Source organism: Pollicipes pollicipes, unplaced genomic scaffold, assembly GCF_011947565.3.
Source record: "Pollicipes pollicipes isolate AB1234 unplaced genomic scaffold, Ppol_2.1 Scaffold_2555;HRSCAF=2994_pilon_pilon_pilon, whole genome shotgun sequence".
NCBI classification, from domain to species: domain Eukaryota; kingdom Metazoa; phylum Arthropoda; class Thecostraca; order Pollicipedomorpha; family Pollicipedidae; genus Pollicipes; species Pollicipes pollicipes.
The window spans coordinates 20267019-20290126 of NW_023596136.1; the positions used below are offsets into that span (position 1 = coordinate 20267019).

The window sequence follows — 23108 nt, forward strand, 5'->3', positions numbered from 1 at the left end:
TTGACCATCCTGGTAATCACTGCTAGGCCTAGATGGGTCAACTTTTTTGGACAGAGATGTGAAAACATCAGGCACGTGTCAGATCCGTGATTCTGGTAAAATGAGCGCTTTATCTTTATTTTCTACAAATACGTCTCCAATACCGTAGATGACTGCAGTTGTCATGTGCGATTCACGCGTTAAGGAATGTGTAAAAAAGGCTGAGGAAAGCAGCCCTGCTTTCATTTGGAACACAGAATAGAGCCTCCTGTCTTCCACGTTATGACCGTACCCATCATGACCAAGGCCATGGACCCGGACCTGAACACCTGCCGTGACGTTCAAAAACCTCCCACAATCCCAGGGAGGGCCAGAACCACGGACCCGGACCTGAACACTTGTCGTGACGCTCAAGAACCTCCCACAATCCCAGGGAGGGCCAGAAGACATGCCTGTCCACGTGGTAGCCCGGCGGCGCCAGCCCTACGAGGGCGTAACCATCCTGTCACAAGGTGCGAGAGAAAAGAGAAGGCACACTTCATGTGCACGCGGGACCGGCGAAAAAGTGGAGATTGTATCCGATCGCACCCACCCAACTACGTTCGACGACCTAAAAGCCGAGACAAGGAGAGGGAATAATTTTTAAACAGCCCTTTCCATGCAGACGAGGTATACTGCAACGCCCCATTCAATATTTGTATTTGAAACAAGCACTTTGTTTATTAAAGCTCCGTGCCCCCAGGCGTATATTTTTGTCCAGCGTCTCTTCACACTGATTGGGGGCCATTAAGATGTGTCAGACAAGGTGTGGTGTAGCAAAATCGGAGGACCTGGACAGCGAGTTCCACTGAGACGCGTGTGACGCAAGTACTTCTTCTCAATAGCCCGCACTCCACATCCAGGAACAATGTTAAGCATCAGGTGAGAGACAATGCGAATGACACAAGAAAGCAAGGGCGTTGTTGGGGTAGGCCCTGATAATCTAAAGAAGCCACGGAGCATGTCAAAACCAGCGTATATCATATGCGTTTATTGGGGTGCGCGTAACGATGAAAAATGATAACAGGAGCCATTTGTTGGTAGCGTGCATCGAAAAGCACTCCCACTGCGGGCACGATGTTAACCGTACAAAAATACCGGCTGCCAATGGCGGGGCGACCACCGCACACTCCAGCCAGGCGGACGTCAATAAAATAAATACACCTTGTCCGCAGGCCGACTTCGCACGTAAAACATCCCACCGGAAAACAGGGGGATGGCGATGTCCCTGGCGCCCCTGCAAATATCTCCCGCCCAGGAGATGGGTCGGGGGGCGGCAGACGGGGTGGATTCAATGGCACAAGATGATGCTTACAAAAATACAAATGCCACGTGAGATAGTGGGACAGTCTGCACTCCTCATGACAACATGAAGAGCAAGTTGTGGCAACAGTATCCTACGTCAGGAAAGACTCTTAGAGAGGAGCGAATTCTCGCCTCTATGAGGCGGGACATTTGTATCTGGGTGGACCCCGCCAGAGGCGCTGTCGGCGCGCGGAGGTCAGCAGCCAAAGAAATCGTCGAAAATACTCAGTATTTCAGCATAGACAGTTTGGTTTGCAGCTTAAATATTGACGGCACGTTCGCCACCGGCCATGCTGGTCGGGCACAGTCCCACACAGCAGAGGCTGGCGCGTCCTTAACAACCGTGACTGGGAGAAAATGCATTCACGGCACGTGAGCAACTGAGAAAACGCGCCGGCCCACCCAGCCGCTGCCTCCTAGTCCACATTTTGATTGCGTAATGGGCGGCCGCTGTGGGGAAGACGGCAGCAGCAGAAAGACGGATATGTCGAAGAGAACCAGCCACAGCCTGGCGACGCCATTACACTTGGGGCGGCACGTCGCCGGCACGCGGCGACAGAAGCTCAGAACGACGGCACCAACAACCGGACGCCACGCAGTCCAGCACGCCCAGCACACAACACGAAACAACAGGCGCCGCTGAGCACCGCGAGCTCGGGGCGGCCGCGCGGCCCGGCCCAACGGGGCATTTACGCAGCACACACTACCAACGCAGCGCCCGGGGCTGCTCCAACACAGTAACAACGGGTGGCGGCGCCCGCCGTGACACGGCGCGGTCCGTGCGCCCTTCAGCGGGGGCGCCGGACGCCCGTCAGCGGAGGCGCTGGACGCCGTGCGCCCGTCAGCGGGGGAACCGGACGCCGGACGCCGAGGGTCAGACCACGGCGCGGTTGTGCATCTCCTGCAGACGGCGCGTCGTCTCGCGAATGTAGTAGACCAGCTCCAGTAGCGAGCTGGTGGCGAGCAGGCCGCCCATCGTCCGGTCCAGCTCGGCGAAGAACTCGGCTGCGGCGGCCAACAGCTGGGGTTAGCGCGGGGTGCGGGGCTGAGGCTGAGGGCGGGTAATGGTCGGAGATGGTCTCGACTCGCAGTCATGATGGATTCAGCCAATCAGAAAGCGTGTCCGCCGATGAGCGCATAGGTCTCTTGGATCACCGTAATGGCTTATACGGTCCAACTTAACTCCGTAGCAGAGGTCGCAGATCACAGTTAAGATAAGATCAGTAACCTGCCCACGGCCTGGAGCCTCGGAATAAGTGACCAAGTCGGTCCAAGTGTGGTGCTCTGAAGTGGCCATGCTGTTATATAAGCTCTGGCTCATTGATCGCGGGACTAGGAGATGCCGCCGGCAGCGAGGGCAGAGCGGTGGGTATGTGCGGTATGTGGGCTACCTAAATCCATCCTAGACTGACTGGCCTTTTTCTGACCCCTTTCCCCCATTCGATCTGTGCCCTACCCACACCACGCTCACCAGCCCGAGCCGGCTCGCGCAGCCCCAGTGCTTCACTTCCGACCTCTCAGGGCTCGCCTGTGATCCATACACGGACATGAGACCTGTCTACCCTGCCCCGGGACTGACCTGTGCTCTGCCTACGCTGCCCGGGACTAACCTGTGCCCTGCCCACGCCACCGCGCGATTGACCTGTAACCTGCCCACGTTGCCCCGGGGGGTGACCTGTGTCCCTCCCACGCTGCCTCGAACGAGGCCGATGACCTGCCCACACTGCCCCGAGCGTGGCCTATGACCTGCCCACAGTGCCCAGTGACTGACCTGTGTCCTGGGCCATCTGCATCAACTCGTCGGCCTGCTCCCAGCAGTCAAGCCAGTTTTGCAGGTGTGTTTGTATCTCGTTACACCGCAGCATCAGCCGGAACAGGTCGATCGGCACCGAGCACGTCGGCTCATCAGCAGACAGCGGCTCCGAGAGCATCTGCGGCCGCACAACACCTGCAGTCAGCACCAGCGCGGGCACGCGCGCCTCTCGCGCTGTCCGACGCGGCGCGGTCACACGCCCCGCCATGCCGCTCCGTACCGCACGCCGACCCGGAATCATGCAGAAGTATGTCAGCTTTGCGCCGGTGTTGAGAGAAGCTTTATGAATTATGACCTCGGTGAAACTGCCGCCGGTGGTACGGCGCGACTGTACCCTATCACTGAAAAGGGTCGTACAAGCCGAAGTGCACTACCAAAGGCACAGGTAAAACATTGGTTAATATATCGCCTTTTCATATATATATATATATATATATATATATATATATATATATATATATATATATATATATGGAAGGAATATATAAATGGAACGCGGCTGAAGTAGTACTCCGAGTGTGACTAACGTTCCAGCAGCATTCCCAGTCATAAATCAACGCTGCAACTAAAACATAAATTCAGTTGAATGCGATAGCACTGACACATCCTCCCGGTCAGGAATTCAATGAGACGGGCGTGCCGCGGGATGAGGTAAGACGAGAGAGTGATGCCGACAGCCGAACCAGACAGCCGTCAGCGCGACATTGCAGCCACTCGGACGTGGTAACAAATGCCACCACATATGCGGGCGCTGGTCAAAAACACACCTGTCCTGATCCGTCAGCCCCGGAAGCACGGTGAGAAAAACAGCGATAATCGCCAATGGTATGCAGATATCAGCTGGGTCAGGTCAAACCAGAAGGTCAAGGGCGACAGGTCAACTGTCGAGGAACGCTCTTGAAAACGCCGACGACTCAGCCTTAGTAAGTCACCGCCGGCACCGCCATCGGCGCTCCGCCGCGGCCGCGCCGCCCACCTTGAACTCAGCGACTTGGCGCTGCGCCTTCTTGTGCTCCGCCTCACGCAGCTTGAACATACGCAAGTAGATGAGGCCCTGGCAGCGCAGCAGCAGCGTCTGCAGCTTGTGGTCGGTGTGCGTTGGACGCTTGCCCTGCTTGCGGTAGGTGGCGGCTGACAGGCGCAACATGTCCCTGGGAGAGGGGCGCGTCGGGTCAGCGGCCGTGGCGCTCCTGCGGCGGCGACGCAGAGGGTCAGACGAGAGGTCACGCGTGACGTCACCGCCGCGAGGGCCGCCGCCGCCGCCGCCGCCGTATCCCCGGCCGCATCAGCCCAGTCGCGCTCACGCCGCTAACGGAGGGTGAGGGAGAGCGAGCGCGCGTTAGCTGCGGACCCCACCGGCAGGTGGCGAGCCTGAGCCTCTCATCCAATCTAAACATGGGTACGCCACCCTGGCAGCTGACGCCAGAGCTGAGCCGGACCGCATGTTCAGTTTGTACAGTCACAAGCCTCCAACCTGGACACAACCCCACCCGCTTGGCACGCATACGGCGCCATTTACGGAGCTAGTTGAGCGGACGGGGTAAGGGAGGGGCTGGCCATGGACGCGACTGAGCGACAGGGCTGATGCGGCCGAGCGGCGGCAGCCAGCTGACTGACTCACCCTGCGGTCCTGCGACAGAAGAGCGAAAACGTCATGCCAGACCAAAACCAGGTGCAGTCAGCCAAACAGACGCACGTGCTGACATCATTGCTAGGAACGTAACAAGGTGCCAACAGAAGTACCGCAAACCGCACGAATATACCATGAAAAGATGCAACACTAGAGAGTCTACCTCATTTTAAGACAGAAAAGCACGAGCGAAGCGAAAAGTGAAGACATCAAAGAGTCAAACAAGGCACCCACAGTTGAATGTCGAATGCAAGAAAGATACAAGGTGCGTGGTCCACACGCAACTGCAGGAAAGGGCACACGCGCACACACATGCACGCTCCCACTCAGACCGATGCAGCACCGCGTATCCAGGCGGGCACATGCTCACATGTGCACTCGCGACGATCTGCCTCTCACGGCAGGCAGCTGCTCGGTCAGGTCAGGTCAGGCCAGGTCAGAAGCTCGGTCAGGTCAGGTCAGGTCAGATCAGAAGCTCGGTCAGGTCAGGTCAGATCAGAAGTTCGGTCGGGTCAGGTCAGGTCAGATCAGGTCAGGTCAGATCAGAAGCTCGGTCAGGTCAGGCCAGATAAGAAGCTTGGTCAGGTCAGCCCAGATCAGAAGCTCGGTCAGGTCAGGCCAGGTCAGAAGCTCGGTCAGGTCAGGTCAAATCAGAAGCTTGGTCAGGTCAAATCAGGTCAGAAGCTTGGTCAGATCAGATCAGATCAGAAGCTCGGTCAGGACGGCCAGGTGGGGCAGGTCCCCGCACCCAACTCACTTGATGAGCTTCAGCGTATCATTCAACATGGCCGACATGGCGTCCGTGTCGTCCGAGTCCTTCTCCATGGACAGGGCCGTCAGCAGGAAGTAGATCACCGCCTGGGTGTACCTGTGGGGACAGTGGATGGTCACCGAACGGTCACCGGTCACCGAGCTCTCACCGAACGGTCACCGCCTGGGTGTACCTGCGGGGACAGCGGATCGTCACCGAACGGTCGCTGGCCACCGAACGGTCACTGGTCCCCGAACCCTCACCGAACGGTCACCGGTCACCGCACCGTTCCCGAAAGGTCAGTCTTCAGACCAGCGCGCCACGCCACGCTACGGAACGGCACAGACGTGCTAACCACGCTCTATCACGTAATAACTTCTATTACTGAGTGAAGTTCTTAGGCCAGCCAAACACGAAATTCGGGGACAATCCAAGCCGACGTGGCGCACCAACGGCTCCGTTGGGCGCAAGGAAATCGGTTGGCAGCGCGACGTTCAGGTGCCTCTCCTTGATGAAAGTGAAGGTGACAGACGATGCTCTCAAGCATTTCGTCGCAAAAAAATCAGCATAGGTTTCTAGAAAGTCTCTCAAGCCCTGGAAATAAGAAACTGGGAAAATCCGTTTCAAAAGCCAAATTTTGTTCCGGCAAAACACTCCTGCGCCGCAAACCTCCGCGCGTGCTACGAAACGCCCGCCCCCTATCTGCCTGCTGACAGCGGTAGTGGCCTCGCACCGTCCGCGACCCGCTCCCGCAGAGCCTCAGCCGCTACGCACCTGATGAGCTTGAGCGTCATGTCCGCCTCATTGTCCGCTGCCCGTTTGAGGCGTCGTGCCTGCTTCAGATACTGGTGCTGATCCCTGGTGGGGAGAGGGAGGGTCAGCACGACAGAACGCAGCCAAGCACGGGCTGCAGGCGGTGAGATCAGGGCCGTCACGGTGTACGTATAGGGGAATAAGGTATACGTAAGTCACGGTATACGTATGTCACGGCATGAGTAAGATAACCAAGCATTTCAATTTTGTATCCGGCCTATTGGATAGTGCTTGTTAAGATCAGATACAACAGCTCAAACAATACTAATCGACTTGCCATCAGTAATGAGCCACGACTGCGAGGCGGTACAGAGGTGGGTGCGTGAGCGCGTTCGCGTGCGGTGGTCTTACGCTGGTATGGCGAACGGCTGGTTGGTGTACAGGGCCGCCGGCACATTGCTGTCGAACACCTGCACGACCGTGGGGTTTGTACTGCTGTCCGCCTCGCGAACACCGGTCGGCGGGGACTCGATCTGGAATGAGGCAGAGTGTCAGCGTCTGGACCCACCACCAGCCGGCCGTCTCTGCTGCCTCCACACAGACCGCTGCTAACGATGTGTTGCATTGCTTGCCCTGGCAGTAATGCCTGGTCGCCTGGTACCCGATGCTTCAAAAGCGCAATAAACACCCTCGCCACTAGGATACAACTCGGCCATAAATAATTCGGCATTTTTTTATACAGACCCAGACTTGGCATACGGAGAAAAGCGATCTTAACACTTCCAAATGCATGCATGCCATGATGAAGACACACCAGTGCTGCACCAGGTGCCCTCGAGATGTGGGCTGAAGTCAACACACGTGCCGAAGAAAAGCGTCAGCTGGCGCGTGCCAGCCACGTGGCCATTTAGGCTGGCCCCGACACGGTCCTGTCACTGCCAGCCAAAATTTGCGATATATTTGGGAAACGATTTACTTTCCAGGTGCTTATAAATACCCGACCCATTTCGTTGCCCCGTGGCCTTAAACGAGAACAAGTGGAGATCTGCTGACTGCGCTGCTGCTCTTACCCTGCTCTCCTGCTGGGCCGAGCTGGGGGTCTTGCACGGGCCCTCCGCCTGGGGCCGCGGGCAGCGCCGCTTGTTCAGTGACGTCACTGTGACGTCATCGTCCCGACTGACGTCATCGAGGGCGCGGCTGGAGCAGGACGAGTGGGAGCGGACCGAACCGTCGTCTCTGGGGCGCGCCCTGTCAGCGGGAGGGACAGGTCAGCCTCTGTGGGGCACTAACGGACGCCCGGTCAGGCTCCTCCATTGTGTGCGTTGTGTCATCAAGTCTTCGGGTCAACCATCATCGTGCGTGTAGTTCAATAACTGACAATATGTGGACATTGGATATGGTCTAACGACACGCCAGTGAATGACAGCATCCAGGCATCCAAATCGTTAGAAATGAGATATGATAGAGCACAAGTCGCAAAAACCCAAACTTTCAATTTGTCCAGCGGCGGTGCACGTTATCAATAGGGTCTCGCACTCCGACGCAGAGGAGCGTACTTTACGCTGGGGCCGAGGAAACGGATAAATCGCTTTCTCTGAGTAATACGACAAAAACACCAAGCACGCCAGCAAGCTCCTTTGAAGATACTGTCTGACCAGGCACATCTCCTCACGTGAGCTTATTGACGGAGTCCTCGTGTCTGTGCTGTCGGGACCGCCGGCCGGACGCCTTGCGGTGCTGCTTCTGCGCGCGTGGCGACGCCGCGTCGTGCCGAGCCTCGCTGTGCTGCGTGCTGGCGCCCTCCCGAGCCTCACGCCGACGGTGGGCCGACTCGGCCCGCTCCTCGGGGCGGTGACCGGCGAACTCCGGCGGTGGGTGGCTCGGCTCGGCCCGGTAGCCCTCGCGGCGGTGACCTGAGTCATCCCGAGCCTCCTTCCTCGCGTGCTTGACCTCCGCCCGCGCCTCGCGGCTGTGGGCGGCTTCGCGAGCCTCGTCGGTCCGCGGGTGGCCCGCCTCACGAGCCTCGGTCCGCTGGCGAGCGTCCGGCGCCGTCACCAGCCAGCGGTCGATCCGACAGCGCAGCACCGGCACGCCGTGGTGGTGTGTCAGTGGCGGCAGCTGCGGCGCCGCCGGCCGCGCGCTGGCCGCCGGCGAGCTGTGCCCCTCGCTGCGCTCGCTGGAGGCGTTCGGCCGCGCGCGCGGCGTGCTCCGCTTGCCCGAGATCCGGTGCGAGAAGAGCCGGCTGAAGGTGGCCTTCTTGTTCGCGTCGCTAGTGCTCACGCCGCCCGCGTCCAGCTTGGGCGGCGAGTCCGAGTCGGAGGAGCAGCGCGCCGGAGCCGGCGCCGGCCGCTCGGCGCCGGCGTCCTGCCGCGGCCGCGCCGGCGCCTCCGCCTCCGACGAGTCGGACGCCGTGTCCACCCGCTCGCGGGACAGGCAGTGCGGAGCGCCGTGGCCCTTGAGGCTGCCCTTGCTGGGCACGGGCCGCGCCGCGACCGGCGCCCGCTCGCACTCCGAGTCGGAGTCGCTTAGCGCCGCTGCCGGCGAGGGCTTCGGCCGAGCACGCGGCCTGCCAGGCCGGCCGGCGCGGCGGGCTCCGGCGCTGGCGCCCGGCGCCGGCCGCTGCTCCGAGCGCCGCTTCGAGCGCTCCAGTCGCTCGTCGTCGCTTTCGCTGAGAGCGGAGAGGCGCGGCCGTGGCCGCTTGCCGCCGGTGGTGGAGCGCACGCTGCCGCTGGAGGCGGCCGGCCCGGCGTGCTCCGGTGAGTCGGACGACGCCGGCGACTCCGACATGTCCATCGGCGCCGGCGCGTCCGACGGCAGCGACGGCGTCTTCACCTGCGGCGGCGACCAACGGCCTCAAACACGCGCGCACACCGGTCTGACGTCACGCGGGCGTGGCTGATGTCAGCCGCATGTGGGCGTAATACAGACGACTGAAGGGCAAATACGGACGGAAAGAAAGGTCGGGAGGATCAGCGTGAGTGCAAAAACAACGGGGCATTGCACACCTAACGGAGCTTTATATTGTCTTTTTCTGGAGCACATTCAAGCGTTTCCTGTGGACGCAAGACAGCGTTAAATAAAATACCATACGGCTTGGACTCTACAGTGATGCTACAAACTTGGGGCCTTGGGGCCTGTATAAAGCTTGAGAGGGTGTTGCATGAATTCCAAGGCCAATTAGACATACATCATACAGCACGCATTGCAACCGACAGAGCCGCCACTAGATTAGGCAAGCAGCCTTCTCAAAAAACGAGCCCCATGGACAGAACGCGTAGTGGTACTAGCTATTTCGTCGATAAGTTGTGCCTGTAACACCATCTCCGCTATCAATGCGATGTGCCCACGAAATCAGCTCCTCTGTTGATATTTCGTACCAGTGAGAGCAGCTTTTCCATCAATGTGTTCTGCCTGTGAGACCAGCACCTTTTTGCTATGCAATACTTTTGAACTCAGATCCTCTGTGAAATTGTCGCACGCTTTTTCCTTTCATCTTTTTGGCGGGTAGCGCGACGCACGCCGTCGCGCCCCCTTTCAGGAGCGCCAGCAACTGCACTGGTCGTGGGACCATCTCCTCTGTCGGTGCTTTGTGCCTGTTGGCCCAACTCTTCCATCGATGCCGCACCTGTGAGACCAGCTCCTCTATGGATATGTCGGCGTCATTGTGGTCGGCTGGCTCAGCGCTGCTTGGTTCCGCCGCCTCCGTGCTGTTCGGGAAGTCATGCGGTGATAGCTGAAAAAGCCGACAGTGATCGACCCAATCACGGACGGGTCCAGAGCGCTGCATGCCACCCAATCCCCGCTGTTTTTTGCGGCACATTCCACATATGATGTCATTTAGCGTCCCAGCCTACCACGCCGATCGCAGCGAAGGGCACTGGAAACCTTGCATGCAACTTAATGCATACTTGTGTGCAGACGAGGATGAAAAACTTCAGGCTCAACACATGCCAGAGGTATACTCGCTGGGTACGCACACCTTGGCCGGCGTCAGCATCCAACAAAAAAGGACTATAGGCGCTACGTTTAATGACCAACTGTTCATTGAATGGTGCGTCCAGCACTGCCTACTGCTGGAGCGTCATTATCCGACCTATCACAGGCACCGGCGCGGGTCCACACAGCGTCAGACGGATTAGGGGGCGCAACCCCACCGCCAGCTTTCCACATCTTCAACCGAGAGGCTTCCAAGACCAGTACACAGCCGTTGTTTTGAACAATGCATGATCCCCTGGGGAGGTCGTCATCTGCACGCCCACTTGCTAATACCGTGATTAAAGCTTCTTCACAGATCCCCGCGCACCGATCGGTGTCATCTGACCTCACTGGTCCCTAGCCCCGGCTGGGCAAGGGAGGAGGGGTTGACCCGGCGCTGCCACCCCGGGACAGGGACGCACCTTGCTGACGCTGCGGGCCGGTGTGTTCTCGAATATGGACGAGGCCGGGGTGCCGCCGGGGTCCTTGTTCATGATGGACTGCAGGCTCCATTTGCTGCGGGCGTTGGTGCTGGGGCTCTCGGATCCCTCCTGGGGAGAGGGGGAGGGGGGGGGAGGGTGAGGCGCGCGCCGGTCAGCCGCTGGGAGCTGGAAGACAGCTGCCGCACAACGTCATGCAGCGACCGATGTGCCTGAGCCAGGGGGGGGGGGCAGGGGGGGGGCACCGGCAGCTGTCACCTGCTGGCAGACAGCTGCCGGGCAACAACGGAGCCAGCAATAATGGTCAGCTTCTCTGGAACGGACGACGGAGGCTTGGACTAAATTGTGATGTGAGTTAGTGGCATACATTTGCATGCAATGCATTCGTGTGTGCCATGTGCTGACTTCCGCCTCTAAGCTACCTTCACCCTGAAACTATGACGCCGCACCCAATGCCCGTCTCATATTGGACAAGACGGATACATTGAGTGAGGTTGTCAAATGCAGTGCAGCACAAGGCAATTGAGTAGCCAACAGAAAATCATGTGTTGTCCGAAAATGCAATATAGCGACAACGGTACCACAAACAGAGAAGACCACGTGTAATATGTACTGGCAGATATGATATCCAAGCCCAGGAAAACAAATCACAGCCCAACAATGAGACACTATGACGGCCAGACACACCCAGACAATGACTCAGACGCTGAGGCGATGTGGCTGTCGGACGCACCCGAAATGGACCACTCTGTCTGGGAAACTCAGACAACGACAGTCACAGCAGCAGCCACAGGGGAAACACACCTCGTGGGACACGGCAGTCACAGCAGCAGCCACAGGGGAAACACACCTCGTGGGACACGGCAGTCACAGTAGCAGCCACAGGAGAAACACACCTCGTGGGACACGGCAGTCACAGCAGCAGCCACAGAGGAAACACACCTCGTGGGACACGACAGTCACAGCAGCAGCCACAGGGGAAACACGCCTCGTGGGACACGGCAGTCACAGCAGCAGCCACAGGGGAAACACACCTCGTGGGACACGGCAGTCACAGCAGCAGCCACAGGGGAAACACACCTCGTGGGACACGGCAGTCACAGCAGCAGCCACAGGGGAAACACACCTCGTGGAACACGGCAGTCACAGCAGCAGCCACAGAGGGAACACACCTCGTGGGACACGGCAGTCACAGCAGCAGCCACAGAGGAAACACACCTCGTGGGACACGGCAGTCACAGCAGCAGCCACAGAGGAAACACACCTCGTGGGACACGGCAGTCACAGCAGCAGCCACAGGAGAAACACACCTCGTGGGACACGGCAGTCACAGCAGCAGCCACAGGGGAAACACACCTCGTGGGACACGACAGTCACAGCAGCAGCCACAGGGGAAACACACCTCGTGGGACACGGCAGTCACAGCGGCAGCCACAGAGGAAACACACCTCGTGGGACACGACAGCCGCGACAAAGCCAACAGACGCCGGCGTGACCAGACAGCCGCCACCAATCAACGAGCGACTGGTGACAACACACCAACAGCATCAGCTAGTGTGTTCGAGTGTCGGCCACACCGGTACACAGACCGGTCGGGGTAAGAGGCAGACCGGCCAGGGACAGGCGGGCCGGCCGGGGTCACGGGCGGGCCGGCCGGGGTCACGGGCGGGCCGGCCAGGGTCACAAGCGGGCCGCCCGGGGTCACGGGCGGGCCGGCCGGGGTCGCAGGCGGACCAGCCGGGGTCACAGGCGGGCCGGCCGGGGTCACGGGCGTGCGACATAGCGTGTGGGGGCGGCTCTGGACAGCACCGCCACCGAAGCACGGTGCGGGACGTGGTTCCGCCAAGAAGCCACAGAGCAATCTTTGCAAACTTGATCCAACCAAAACCTGTGGCACGCAAGGGGTTCTTGAGAAACCATACAGCTGAGCTCCGGTGAGGAGCTGCAGAGCTGGGCATCGGTGCAAGCCCTCCGATATTCCCATATAGCTGACGCCAATCCGGCACTAAAAGCATCACATGTCATCAGCAATGGCGAAAATCTGACACAAATAAAACAACTAAAATGAGCCTGGCCGTACGGCACGAGCCTAGTTGGTAGACAAGGCCTCGGCGGTTTGAAATACTGACGGCGCTCACGCCACTCGAATTCGCCACCATCCCCAGAGTCGGCGGCCCCCCTGCCGTCTGGTCAGACCTCCTCCCCCTCCACAGCATGAGGCCGGCGGCGCGCCCCGGCCGCTCGAGGCCACAAGACCTGACCAAGTCACGCCGGCCGGTGCCAGCTTGGCTGCGACCTCCCACGCCTTCGCGATGAGGCCGGCGCCGGATCGACCGCCCGCCCCCGTACGCGGCACACGTGGGATGCGCCAGGTCAGCCCAACAGTGTTGGCTCCTGGGCAACGCGCCGGTCAGGGCCAGCGGCGCGAAGTTGGACGAGTCGGGGACGAGGGGCGGCGTGCAGCGCGAGACGGTGAGGGCGTCTAACGATGCCAGGACGCGTAAAGGGTACGTGTAGGGCGATCGTTGGCATGGAGCGGACGGAGCGGCAGAAACATTGGCATACAGGGCTGTGACGTGAGACGAGTTAACACCACAGGGATTGGAAACACGCTTGAAATAGTAAGCGTTGACGTGCCGTTTCGGTACTGATAACACCAACGATGGATGCAGTTGTGTTCCGACTGTCAGAAGAGCAAATGCATCATTCCCGCCGAGAGGTTATCGTTGACCTTCGCAAGTGGTACTTCGTGGGTCATTCTGAGCCCCGCCGCGGATTCAGACCATGCAACGGACTGTCGCGGCCCCGTGAGGTCGCATCATGTTGTCCCCTTGGCTAACGACTCTGGAGCACCTAGTTCTCTCCTCTGTCTGATCCGGGCTGGACCGAGTGCGACTCGGACTGGGCAGGCGGTACGTCTCCCACAGCTCCCACCTTGCCGTCGCCTGTTGAGCGATGACTGGCAGACGGCGAGGTAGCGGCTAGCACCTCCTCGCCCGACTCCGACTCTGACTCGGCCGACTCCGAGTCCGACTCGCTGGACGAGCCGCTCGAGCCCGCCCCCGCCGCGGCCCCCGCCACCGGGGCGGAGGTTGGGGCGGGGATGGGGGCGGCGGCCGGAGCAGGCGGCGGCGGCGGCGGCGGCGGCGGCGGCGGCGGCGGTGGCGGTGGCGGTGGCGGAGGCGGCGGCGGCGGCGGAGGCGCCGTCGGTGTCTCGGTGGGGGGCGGGGACGAGGTCCGACTGAAACAAATGAGCGGTGTTGGTCGGGCGAGCAGACGAGCACGGCAGCCGTCTGACAAATGCCGCCATTACCCGGCAACGAGCGCCCGGCGCCCTGGAGGCAGCCCATATCGCTAAACCATCACCCGTAAGTGGTATAAACGTAGTGGGAAACATCAGTAACTTTGAACTGCTTTCACCCACTTGGAAACAAAAAATCCTTCCACCGCTACATGCAGGACACTCCATAAGGAAAACATGCGCAAATATCGCAGCTATATACAATGTCATCAGTGTCGGAAGGCGATTTTCTTTCGCGCATCAACCGAGCACGTCAAGCATACATAGTCGTCAGCTTGAGAAAAGAAACCATGAAGAACTGGATCCATTGGCGGGATGGCCGTGGTACACAGCCTTCTGCAGCGTCCAAAGCGGGCGCCGGAGTGCCACCCGGAAAGCGCATTGGCAATTGCATGTTTGATGCTTCCTATTCCGGTGCGCTTTTCATAACATAGCTAACGTCGCGGACCAAGCCTCCGCTGTAGCCTTCCGCTAAACGAAACACGGCTTGCAAGACGTTCCACGACTTCCCGCAAGTGCCCCGTTGCAGCGCTGGACAAAAACAAGACGACCGAATCCCCCCGGCGGCGCCCAGCTTGACCTCCAACCGCCCGCTTATAAACCCTGATAACTACTGCGTGCCATCTTCGAAGCTGAATAGTCCGGGCCGCCGATTGCCCACCGATGGTGATCGCGCGCCAACCGGCTGCCCACCTCCAGCGAACTATGTGTCTCAGCCCGCTGTGTCCACCATCGATTCCACCAGCGCAGCGTCCACCATCGATTCGGGGCCGCGCGGCGGGGCTCGCGCTCGCTGCCTCACTGGCTCTGACGGCGCCATTGAAGCACAGCCGGTAAATTGAGTAGCATCTGCGAAGCCCTCTCGTCTGCCTCCGGTGCCGTATAAAAATGATGACGCGCCCAGAAGCCATAGTGGCTATCGGGAAAAGGTGCGGCGGTCGGCGGCATCAAAACGGACGGAAGCAACATCACGTGAATAAGAGACAGGCTGGGAGGTAGATCGGATTCCTGCGAGGACAATCTTGTGACCGGAAGACATGTGGGTTGCTTGGTTATGAACGCCCAGGCATGCCAGGCGGGAAGACTGACGTGAACACCAGTACGAGCGGAGCGGAAACGAGTCTGTTTTTGTCTTTGCTCTAAGTTCCCGAGACACAAGCTATTTATCGGAACGTTATGCAAGATGTGATGCATCGATTTTGTACCCTTCGGTCTTAGACAATGCTGATGGGGAAGATGTTTGTAGCAGACAGGATCAGAGGCCCAGATAAGATGCATGCGCCGTCCCCTTCGCATGGGCGTTCGCATGGGCGGACACACCATCCCAAACTGTAGCTGTGATTACCAGTTCCACCGAAACGACTTCGGATGGAAGGATGGAAGCCACACCGCCGGCAGCCACCACCAAGACGACTTCGGATGGAGGGATGGAAGCCAGACCGCCGGCAGACACCACCGAGACGACTTCGGATGGAAGGATGGAGGCCAGACCGCCGGCAGACACCACCGAGACGACTTCGGATGGAAGGATGGAAACCAGACCGCCGGCAGACACCACCGAGACGAGTTCGGATGGAGGGATGGAGGCCAGACCGCCGGCAGACACCACCGAGACGAGTTCGGATGGAGGCATGGAAGCCACACCGCCGGCAGACACCACCGAGACGAGTTCGGATGGAGGCATGAAAGCCACACCGCCGGCAGACACCACCGAGACGAGTTCGGATGGAGGCATGGAAGCCAGACCTCCCGCAGCTAGCCCGGCGATCGACACTGCCACACATTGATCACCGCCACACATTGATCACCGCCACACACTGATCACCGCCTATCCTCGTCCGCGGCTGGCGAACAGGCCTCACAAACCCGAGCAAGCGCGTGCTTCCCTGCTGGAAAGCCAACGCCATAGCCGCTTGGTTCTGCGAGCGACTAAAATGTTCAAGTTCGTCTCGCCCACGACAATCCGGCTACATTGGCCTGAGGGCACGCGTGGGCGCGGCTCCGCGCCGACACTCAGCAGTCAGGATTGGCGGAACCGTCGCTTCAGACCACTTCCGCCGGGCGTCAGAGGTTACATGTAAATACGTCACTGGCTATCACTGGTTACTGGTGCTCAGCAGGCGCTGCTAATGTCTGCTGTCTGCTCACCACATAACATTCCTGGACATCACTGGTTGTCACACGTCACTGCTAGTCATAGCCTGGTCGTAACCTATCATCGACGGACGTCGTACACATCACCTCAAATCGTTACACGCCGCTGTTTATCAGCGCACAAGACCAATGGACAAAGCTCACCATCAACGGACGTAATGCACGCCATTGACCATCAATAAACAGCATCAATGAGCACCGTCACTCGTCACCGCACGTCAACGCACGCTTCCGGTCCTCACACAGCGGCAATCGTTATCCCCTTTCACCAAGCATCGCTGCCCCGCTACTAGGCGTTACCATATGTCATTGTTGGCCGCACAGCGTAACCAGACGTCACTGATCACCACAAGGCCTAACCAGACGCCAATGGGCGTGACACAGCATCCCCAGACGTCACCGATCGTCATTGGCAGTGACAAGGCGCGGTCAGATGTCACTGGGAGTGAAAGGCATCAACGGGCGTCATCGGACCTCACTGAACGCAGCCAGGCGTCACTGAGTGCCATTAGGCGTAAACACATCACTGGTCGTCACTGGGCGTGACAGGACGTATGCACGCATCACTCAGCGTGACGGGGCGTAACCAGACGTCACTGGGCGTCACGACTGGGACCGATCGATGCGGCAAATATGGCGCGGGCCCCAAGCCGGCAAAAACCGATCGCCGGCCACCAGGTGCCCGCGGCGATGTCGTGTAAGCGCGGGCCGAGGGCGGTCGAGGAGCCGCGGACGTCCCCACACCAGACGCACTGAGAGCGCAGCGTAGGTTCTCGCACTGCGCCGGGGAAGCTAGCGGATGGGGTGAGCGCAATCATTAGGAGGCCCACACAAACGAGCCGCGGTGGTGAAGAAATAATGACGTTTGGTAGGGATGGGGACATCATCTAATGTGGAAAAGTACAACATGTGCGTTCCAGCCGTTGAAAGTCGGACGTCTTTTCCGTCAACACCGCGGCTCCAACGCAGGCTGGGTCTGCCCACAACACAAGAGGAGAACTTCCCGACAGCCGCCGGCAGCCGGGACAAAGGCAGCTCTCCTGCCGGGACAGCGGGGGATGCCGTAAAACTTCCGTCCACTCGCCGAGCAAGCGTCTGCAAATGCTCTGCTGCCGCTGGCTGTCGCGTGAGCGCCTTGCGGGCCCGTGACGGGGGCGACGACCCCGCGCCGTCTCTCGCGCCCGCCGACCAACGCCCCGGCTCTGGAGGACCGACACCCCGCCGTGAACGCCTGCCCGCGCGCCCGACGGCTCCCCGGAGGCTCGTGCCACGCAGTACACGACGAGTGCCGCTTCGACGCACGGGGTCGACTCGCGGCGAGAGGGCCGGCTCGGCTCGACTCGTGGCGAGAGGGACGGCTCGGCTCGGATCGTCACGAGAGGGACGGCTCGGCTCGACTCGTCACGATAGGGACGGCTCGGCTCGGCTCGTCACGAGAGGGACGGCTCGGCTCGGCTCGTCACGGGAGGGACGGCTCGGCTCGGATCGTCACGAGAGGGACGGCTCGGCTCGGATCGCCATGAGAGGGACGGCACGGCTTGACTCGTCAAGAGAGGGACGGCTCGGCTCGGCTCGTCACGAGAGGGACGGCTCGGCTCGAATCGTCACGAGAGGGACGGCTCGGCTCGGATCGTCACGAGAGGGACGGCTCGGCTCGGATCGTTCAGAGAGGGACGGCTCGGCTCGACTCGTCACGAGAGGGACGGCTCGGCTCAGATCGTCACGAGAGGGACGGCTCGGCTCGACTCGACTCGTCCCGAGAGGGACGGCTCGGCTCGGCTCGGCTCGTCACGAGAGGGACGGCTCGGCTCGGATCGTCACGAGAGGGACAGCTCGGCTCGGATCGTCACGAGAGGGACGGCTCGGCTCGGATCGTCACGATAGGGACGGCTCGGCTCGGATCGTCACGAGAGGGACGGCTCGGCTCGGCTCGTCACGAGAGGGACGGCTCAGCTCAGATCGTCACGAGAGGGACGGCTCGGCTCGGCTCGTCACGAGAGGGACGGCTCAGCTCGGCTCGTCACGAGAGGGACGGCTCGGCTCGGCTCGTCACGAGAGGGACGGCTCGGCTCGGATTGTCACGAGAGGGACGGCTCGGCTCAGATCGTCACGAGAGGGACGGCTCGGCTCGGATCGTCACGAGAGGGACGGCTCGGCTCGGCTCGTCACGAGAGGGACGGCTCAGCTCGGCTCGGATCGTCACGAGAGGGAGGGCTCGGCTCGGCTCGTCAGGAGAGGGACGGCTCGGCTCGGCTCGTCACGAGAGGGACGGCTCGGCTCGGCTCGTCACCAGAGGGACGGCTCGGCTCGACTCGTCACCAGAGGGACGGCTTGGCTCGGATCGTCGCGAGAGGGACGGCTCGGCTCGACTCGTCACGATAGGGACGACTCGGCTCGGATAGTCATGAGAGGGACGGCTCGGCTCGGCTCGTCACCAGAGGGACGGCTCGGCTCGGCTCGTCACGAGAGGGACGGCTCGGCTCGGCTCGTCACCAGAGGGACGGCTCGGCTCGGCTCGTCACCAGAGGGACGGCTCGGCTCGGCTCGTCACGAGAGGGACGGCTCGGCTCGGCTCGTCACGAGAGGGACGGCTCGGCTCGGCTCGTCACGAGAGGGACGGCTCGGCTCGGCTCGTCACGAGAGGGACGGCTCGGCTCGGCTCGTCACGAGAGGGACGGCTCGGCTCGGCTCGTCACGAGAGGGACATTCGCAGCGCGGGCCACTGAGCCAGACGTGAGTCAGTCCGTACAGTGGCCGGCCGCCCACGCGCCGCCGCGTCAACAAATGACAGCCAGCGACGGACTATTTTCGGCACACGCGATTGCTGAGGTCGCGCATTAACTTTCGGTTCATGTTCGTTCCAGGAAGGATAATAAGCACACGTGCTCCTATGCCGAGAACAATGGACGACAAAGGCTGCAACGTTGGCGAACGCAATTAACACCCTGGTGCCACTGCAGAAAGACTGGTATTAACAATGTGGAGAGATTTGGCGACCACGGCTGCCTGAATCCACGAACTATGCATCCCCATAGCGCATTACGCGTGTTATCTGCTCTACATTCTAGTGTCAGAAAGCGTTTATGCTTGACCCACTGTACGGACAACGGTGCCAAAAGGGCCAAACTCAAGATCTGTGATGGGCCCAAGACCTCAGCAGCTACACCAATCAACTGGTTCTAGGTTCCAAGTTCCAGATGGACGCTGGGTCTGGTGGCGAGCACGACGGGCGGTAAGCACGTGACTACGAGCTGTAGGACACTAGATAGCGAGTCAAGCCTTTCAGCCTCACCTACGAGCGGTGAACTGTGCGCAGTGAGAAGTGGGCAGTGGACAGTGAGTCGAGGACAGTGGGCAGTGAGCCGCGAGCCAAAAGACGCGAGCTACGAGCCATGAGCCACACGTCATAAACCGTGAGCTGTGAGATACGAGCTGTGAGTCATAAGTCACAAGTCGTGAGTCATGAGCCACACGTCATGAGTCGTGAGCTGTGATGTATGAGCTGTGAGTCATAAGTCACAAGTCGTGAGTCATGAACCACACGTCATGAACCGTGAACTGTAATATATGAGCTGTGAGTCATAAGCCGCAAGTCGTGAGCCATGAGCTGCGAGCCGTGAGCCGTGAGCGGAGCTCTGCGGGCTGTGCAGCCACGCTCGGCGTCCGCAAACGCTGCTGGCAGCCGGGGAGTAACGAGACGGGTCGGTCGATCGGCGGCGCCCGGCAAAGGTCGCGCCGAGTGGGCGGCACAATCAGGCGGACAGCGGACACGACGATCAGTCAGACAGCGGGCCGGATCCGCCGCCGTCCGCGGGCCGGACAGTGGAGTGGGCGGCACAATCAGGCGGACAGCGGACACGACAATCAGTCAGACAGCGGGCCGGATCCACCGGCGTCCGCGGGCCGGACAGTGAGCCGAACGGAGGACAGGAAAGCAAGTGGGATAATCTGATGGACAGCCGGTAATACAGCGGACGAAACAGTCAGGTGGACAGCGGTCACGGAAGCGGGACGAATATTCAGAGGAAAGTGAGCAGCACAGCGGCCCGGACAGCGGACCAGACAGCGGCCGGGACAGCGGACCAGACAGTGGAACAGACAATGGCCCGGACAGCGGACGAGACAGTGGATTGAACAGCGGACCAGACAGCGGTCCAGACAGCGGCCCGGACAGCGGACCAGACAGCGGACGAGACAGCGGCCCGGACGGCAGACCAGACAGCGGACCAGACACCGGACTGGACAGCGGACCAGACAGTGGACCAGACAGTGGACCGGGCAGTGGACCAGACAGCGGACCAGACAGCGAAGCGCTGGCTGATTCCTGCTCAGGACATGGACTGGTTGCAGTGCGTGGGCTACGGCAGATTCAGGGTGTGGGAGGCCTCAGTGGCTCGGGACAAATGGTAAGAAGCGGGGGACGTGATGTGGCTTGTTGGTCGCTTGTCTCCCCATACAGGAGGATGGAAATCACAGAAACGCTTCAAAGCGAAGATCAAGTGAACCTCAACCGATGTCTTTCACTACACTGCAAATACAGCTGAAGGCGATAAGAGCCCCGCACGGGTCAGCATTTCACATATTGCACGAAATGAAGCCAACCGACAAAGCTATGCGTGACGACGGAGCTATTATAACAGTTTTTGTTGCCACAGGATGAGCGCGACTTACGATGTTCATTTACGTAGAAAACACGACAGCACCAATATACAGCAGGAGAAAGTCGGAGAGAGATGCCCAGCGAGATGACGTCACTGGCAAAGGGAGCAGCGGGAATGTCACTGGCAGGGGGAAGGCTTTAGCGACAGTTCATAGTGTCACCATTTGTCCGGACCGGACTATGCCAGCGCACCGGCCGCACAGCGCGATGGAAGGCCGCAGTCGCGAAATGACACCTCCTCGTCCACCGGCTACTACCGACGCACAACGCGACAAACAGACGAAAATGGGTCTACGGGACATGCGTCTTCATTCTAGGTTAATGTGCATACCAGCCGATGGGAGTAGGGCGGCCCTGGATCGGACGGCATAGATGAAAGTCCCGCTCTGATTGGCCACACGTCCTTCAGGGCGCGCCGTCCGACACCAGAGCACCAGTCAGCAAATCTCTGAGTTGGCAGTGGGGCGTGGCGGGCCCCGAGGTCCGAACGCCACGGGGCTGACAATCGCCCACCGCCCGCGACCCTGCCGCTGACCATCGGTCTACACCATCGGTCCGCACCATCGGTCCGCACCATCGGTCTGCACCATCGGTCTACACCATCGGTCCGCGGAGCCGCCCGCATGGCCGGGACCAGCTCCAGCTGCATCCGACCCGTGCCTCGCGCTCTTCCAATGCCAGCCCCGCGCGCGTTTGGGGCGGCCGTGCCAGCCCGGCGGTCCCACGTGCTCACAACAGCAGAATGGCTGATGAAACGCTCCGGCCGACTGGCGGCGCGGACTAGCTTTGTCTTGGCTCACGCCCAACGGTCTTCGTCGCCGTGAAGAAACGCCGGCAAATAAGATCACGACGAGGACTTTTTTGGAATTGCTGGTCGCGTGCCGTGGTGCCTGGTGCCGTGTCGAGCACAAACTGTCAGCTGTGTGAGGGAGTGCCTGGCACAAGGGTCGCTACACGTTCGCAGTGTCCAGGCACAGATGAAATATGCAACGCTCATGACCTTGTCCCAACAATGCACTGTGGTGCACGGACTTTAATGGCGACGCCCGACAAATGTCGCTGAAACCCGGAGCGACACGACTGCATACAACAAGCGAAAACGCACTGAATAATTGAGGAATCCGTTGCATACCAAAGTCGGTTATTGTGCGCTGACAACTTGAAATGGTGTGAGGCGAAACTGACGCCACATACGTGTTCGCCCGCGCTGGGTTGCGTCCTGGCATTCTAGGCAGTCGGCATTTTTCCATCACTCACGTTGGGGCCGCTCCAGTCGTTCGTCAAAGCTGGCCTCATTCAGTATATTACGGCGGCGTCAAGCCTGGGGTGTAATGACGGGGACTTGACCGTTGTTCTAAGCCCGGGGAAGCCCCACACAGAGCCATCACAGGTCGCGATGTTCGAGGTCTAAACCAGGCTCGCCAGAATTGTTCTACGGATCCTGAATACACAACTGCCGTTGAGAACTCGAGAGAGCTGGACCCTGCCTGGGCCTCAGCTATACATAGATGACAATTGTTAATAGCCAGGTATCTACGGATAACAGGCCCAGGATGTAAGAGATAGAATAGCCCACACCTACAACTTCTCCACCAACCTCCCGACCATTCCAGCCCTAAGTAGTCTCCATGTACTTCCCTCTTAATAGCCCCGCCGCCGCAATAAATTCCAGGCGAACTTTGCGCGGAGAGCGTCGTCCTCACAGGCGCCGGGAAGTTAACTGGGAAACATCCCATAGTTAGTTCTCTGATTAGGTAAGTTTTCGGCCGGGACGGACCAGCCCCGGGCACTTCCAAGTACCTGGACTTAGCCTTATCCCACTCCTGGGACGGAGTTGCACATAGTTGCAGACTGCAACAGTGGCCGTCTTTGGGCCTGGATTCAAGGCCGGCCTACAGCCCCGGGCGGGCACAAGTCATCAGCCGCCACGGTAACCGCAGGTCGAGAAAAGACGCAACTGCCGCGGCTCCGTGTCCCGGGACCGGCGGACCAGTGGCCTCTGACCTGCGGTAGCTGGACCTCGGCCGCAGCGCCGTGCCCCGAGACTGGCGGACCAGTGGCCCCTGACCTGCGGTGGCTGGACCTCGGTCGCAGCGCCGTGCCCCGGGACCGGCGGACCAGTGGCCCCTGACCTGCGGTAGCTGGACCTCGGCCGCAGCGCCGTGCCCCGGGACCGGCGGACCAGTGGCCTCTGACCTGCGGTAGCCAGACCTCAGCCGCAGCTCCGTGCCCCGGGACCGGCGGACCAGTGGCCTCTGACCTGCGGTAGCCAGACCTCAGCCGCAGCTCCGTGCCCCGGGACCGGCGG

The 23108-nt window shown here is 60.3% G+C and overlaps 2 protein-coding genes across 3 annotated transcripts in view; both read right to left on the reverse strand.

Moving 5' to 3' along the window:
- Positions 1 to 2157: 2157 nt before the first annotated feature.
- Positions 2158 to 6369, reverse strand: LOC119112403 (AF4/FMR2 family member lilli-like). 2 transcript variants are annotated; one of them, XM_037236593.1, is made up of 5 exons: positions 6292 to 6369; positions 5524 to 5634; positions 4113 to 4287; positions 3095 to 3254; positions 2158 to 2328 (listed from the first exon to the last, which is right to left on the reverse strand). In XM_037236593.1, the coding sequence occupies exons 1-5, from the start codon at positions 6309 to 6311 to the stop codon at positions 2198 to 2200; spliced, it is 597 nt and encodes a 198-aa protein (XP_037092488.1). In that variant the 5' UTR covers positions 6312 to 6369; the 3' UTR covers positions 2158 to 2197. The 2 variants fall into 2 exon arrangements, with proteins under 2 accessions (XP_037092488.1, XP_037092483.1); XM_037236588.1 differs by having other exon boundaries at positions 4113 to 4326.
- A 308-nt stretch (positions 6370 to 6677) lies between these two features.
- LOC119098984 (WAS/WASL-interacting protein family member 3) overlaps positions 6678 to 23108 on the reverse strand; it is a 39314-nt gene continuing 22883 nt past the window's right edge. The window contains exons 8-15 of the mRNA XM_037222034.1: positions 13846 to 13926; positions 13620 to 13722; positions 10668 to 10796; positions 9896 to 10003; positions 9019 to 9102; positions 8410 to 8565; positions 7341 to 7388; positions 6678 to 6803 (exon numbers count right to left, since the gene is read on the reverse strand). Of these exons, the coding sequence (XP_037077929.1) occupies positions 6678 to 6803; positions 7341 to 7388; positions 8410 to 8565; positions 9019 to 9102; positions 9896 to 10003; positions 10668 to 10796; positions 13620 to 13722; positions 13846 to 13926 (835 nt within the window). The remainder of the gene's footprint in view (positions 6804 to 7340; positions 7389 to 8409; positions 8566 to 9018; positions 9103 to 9895; positions 10004 to 10667; positions 10797 to 13619; positions 13723 to 13845; positions 13927 to 23108) is intronic.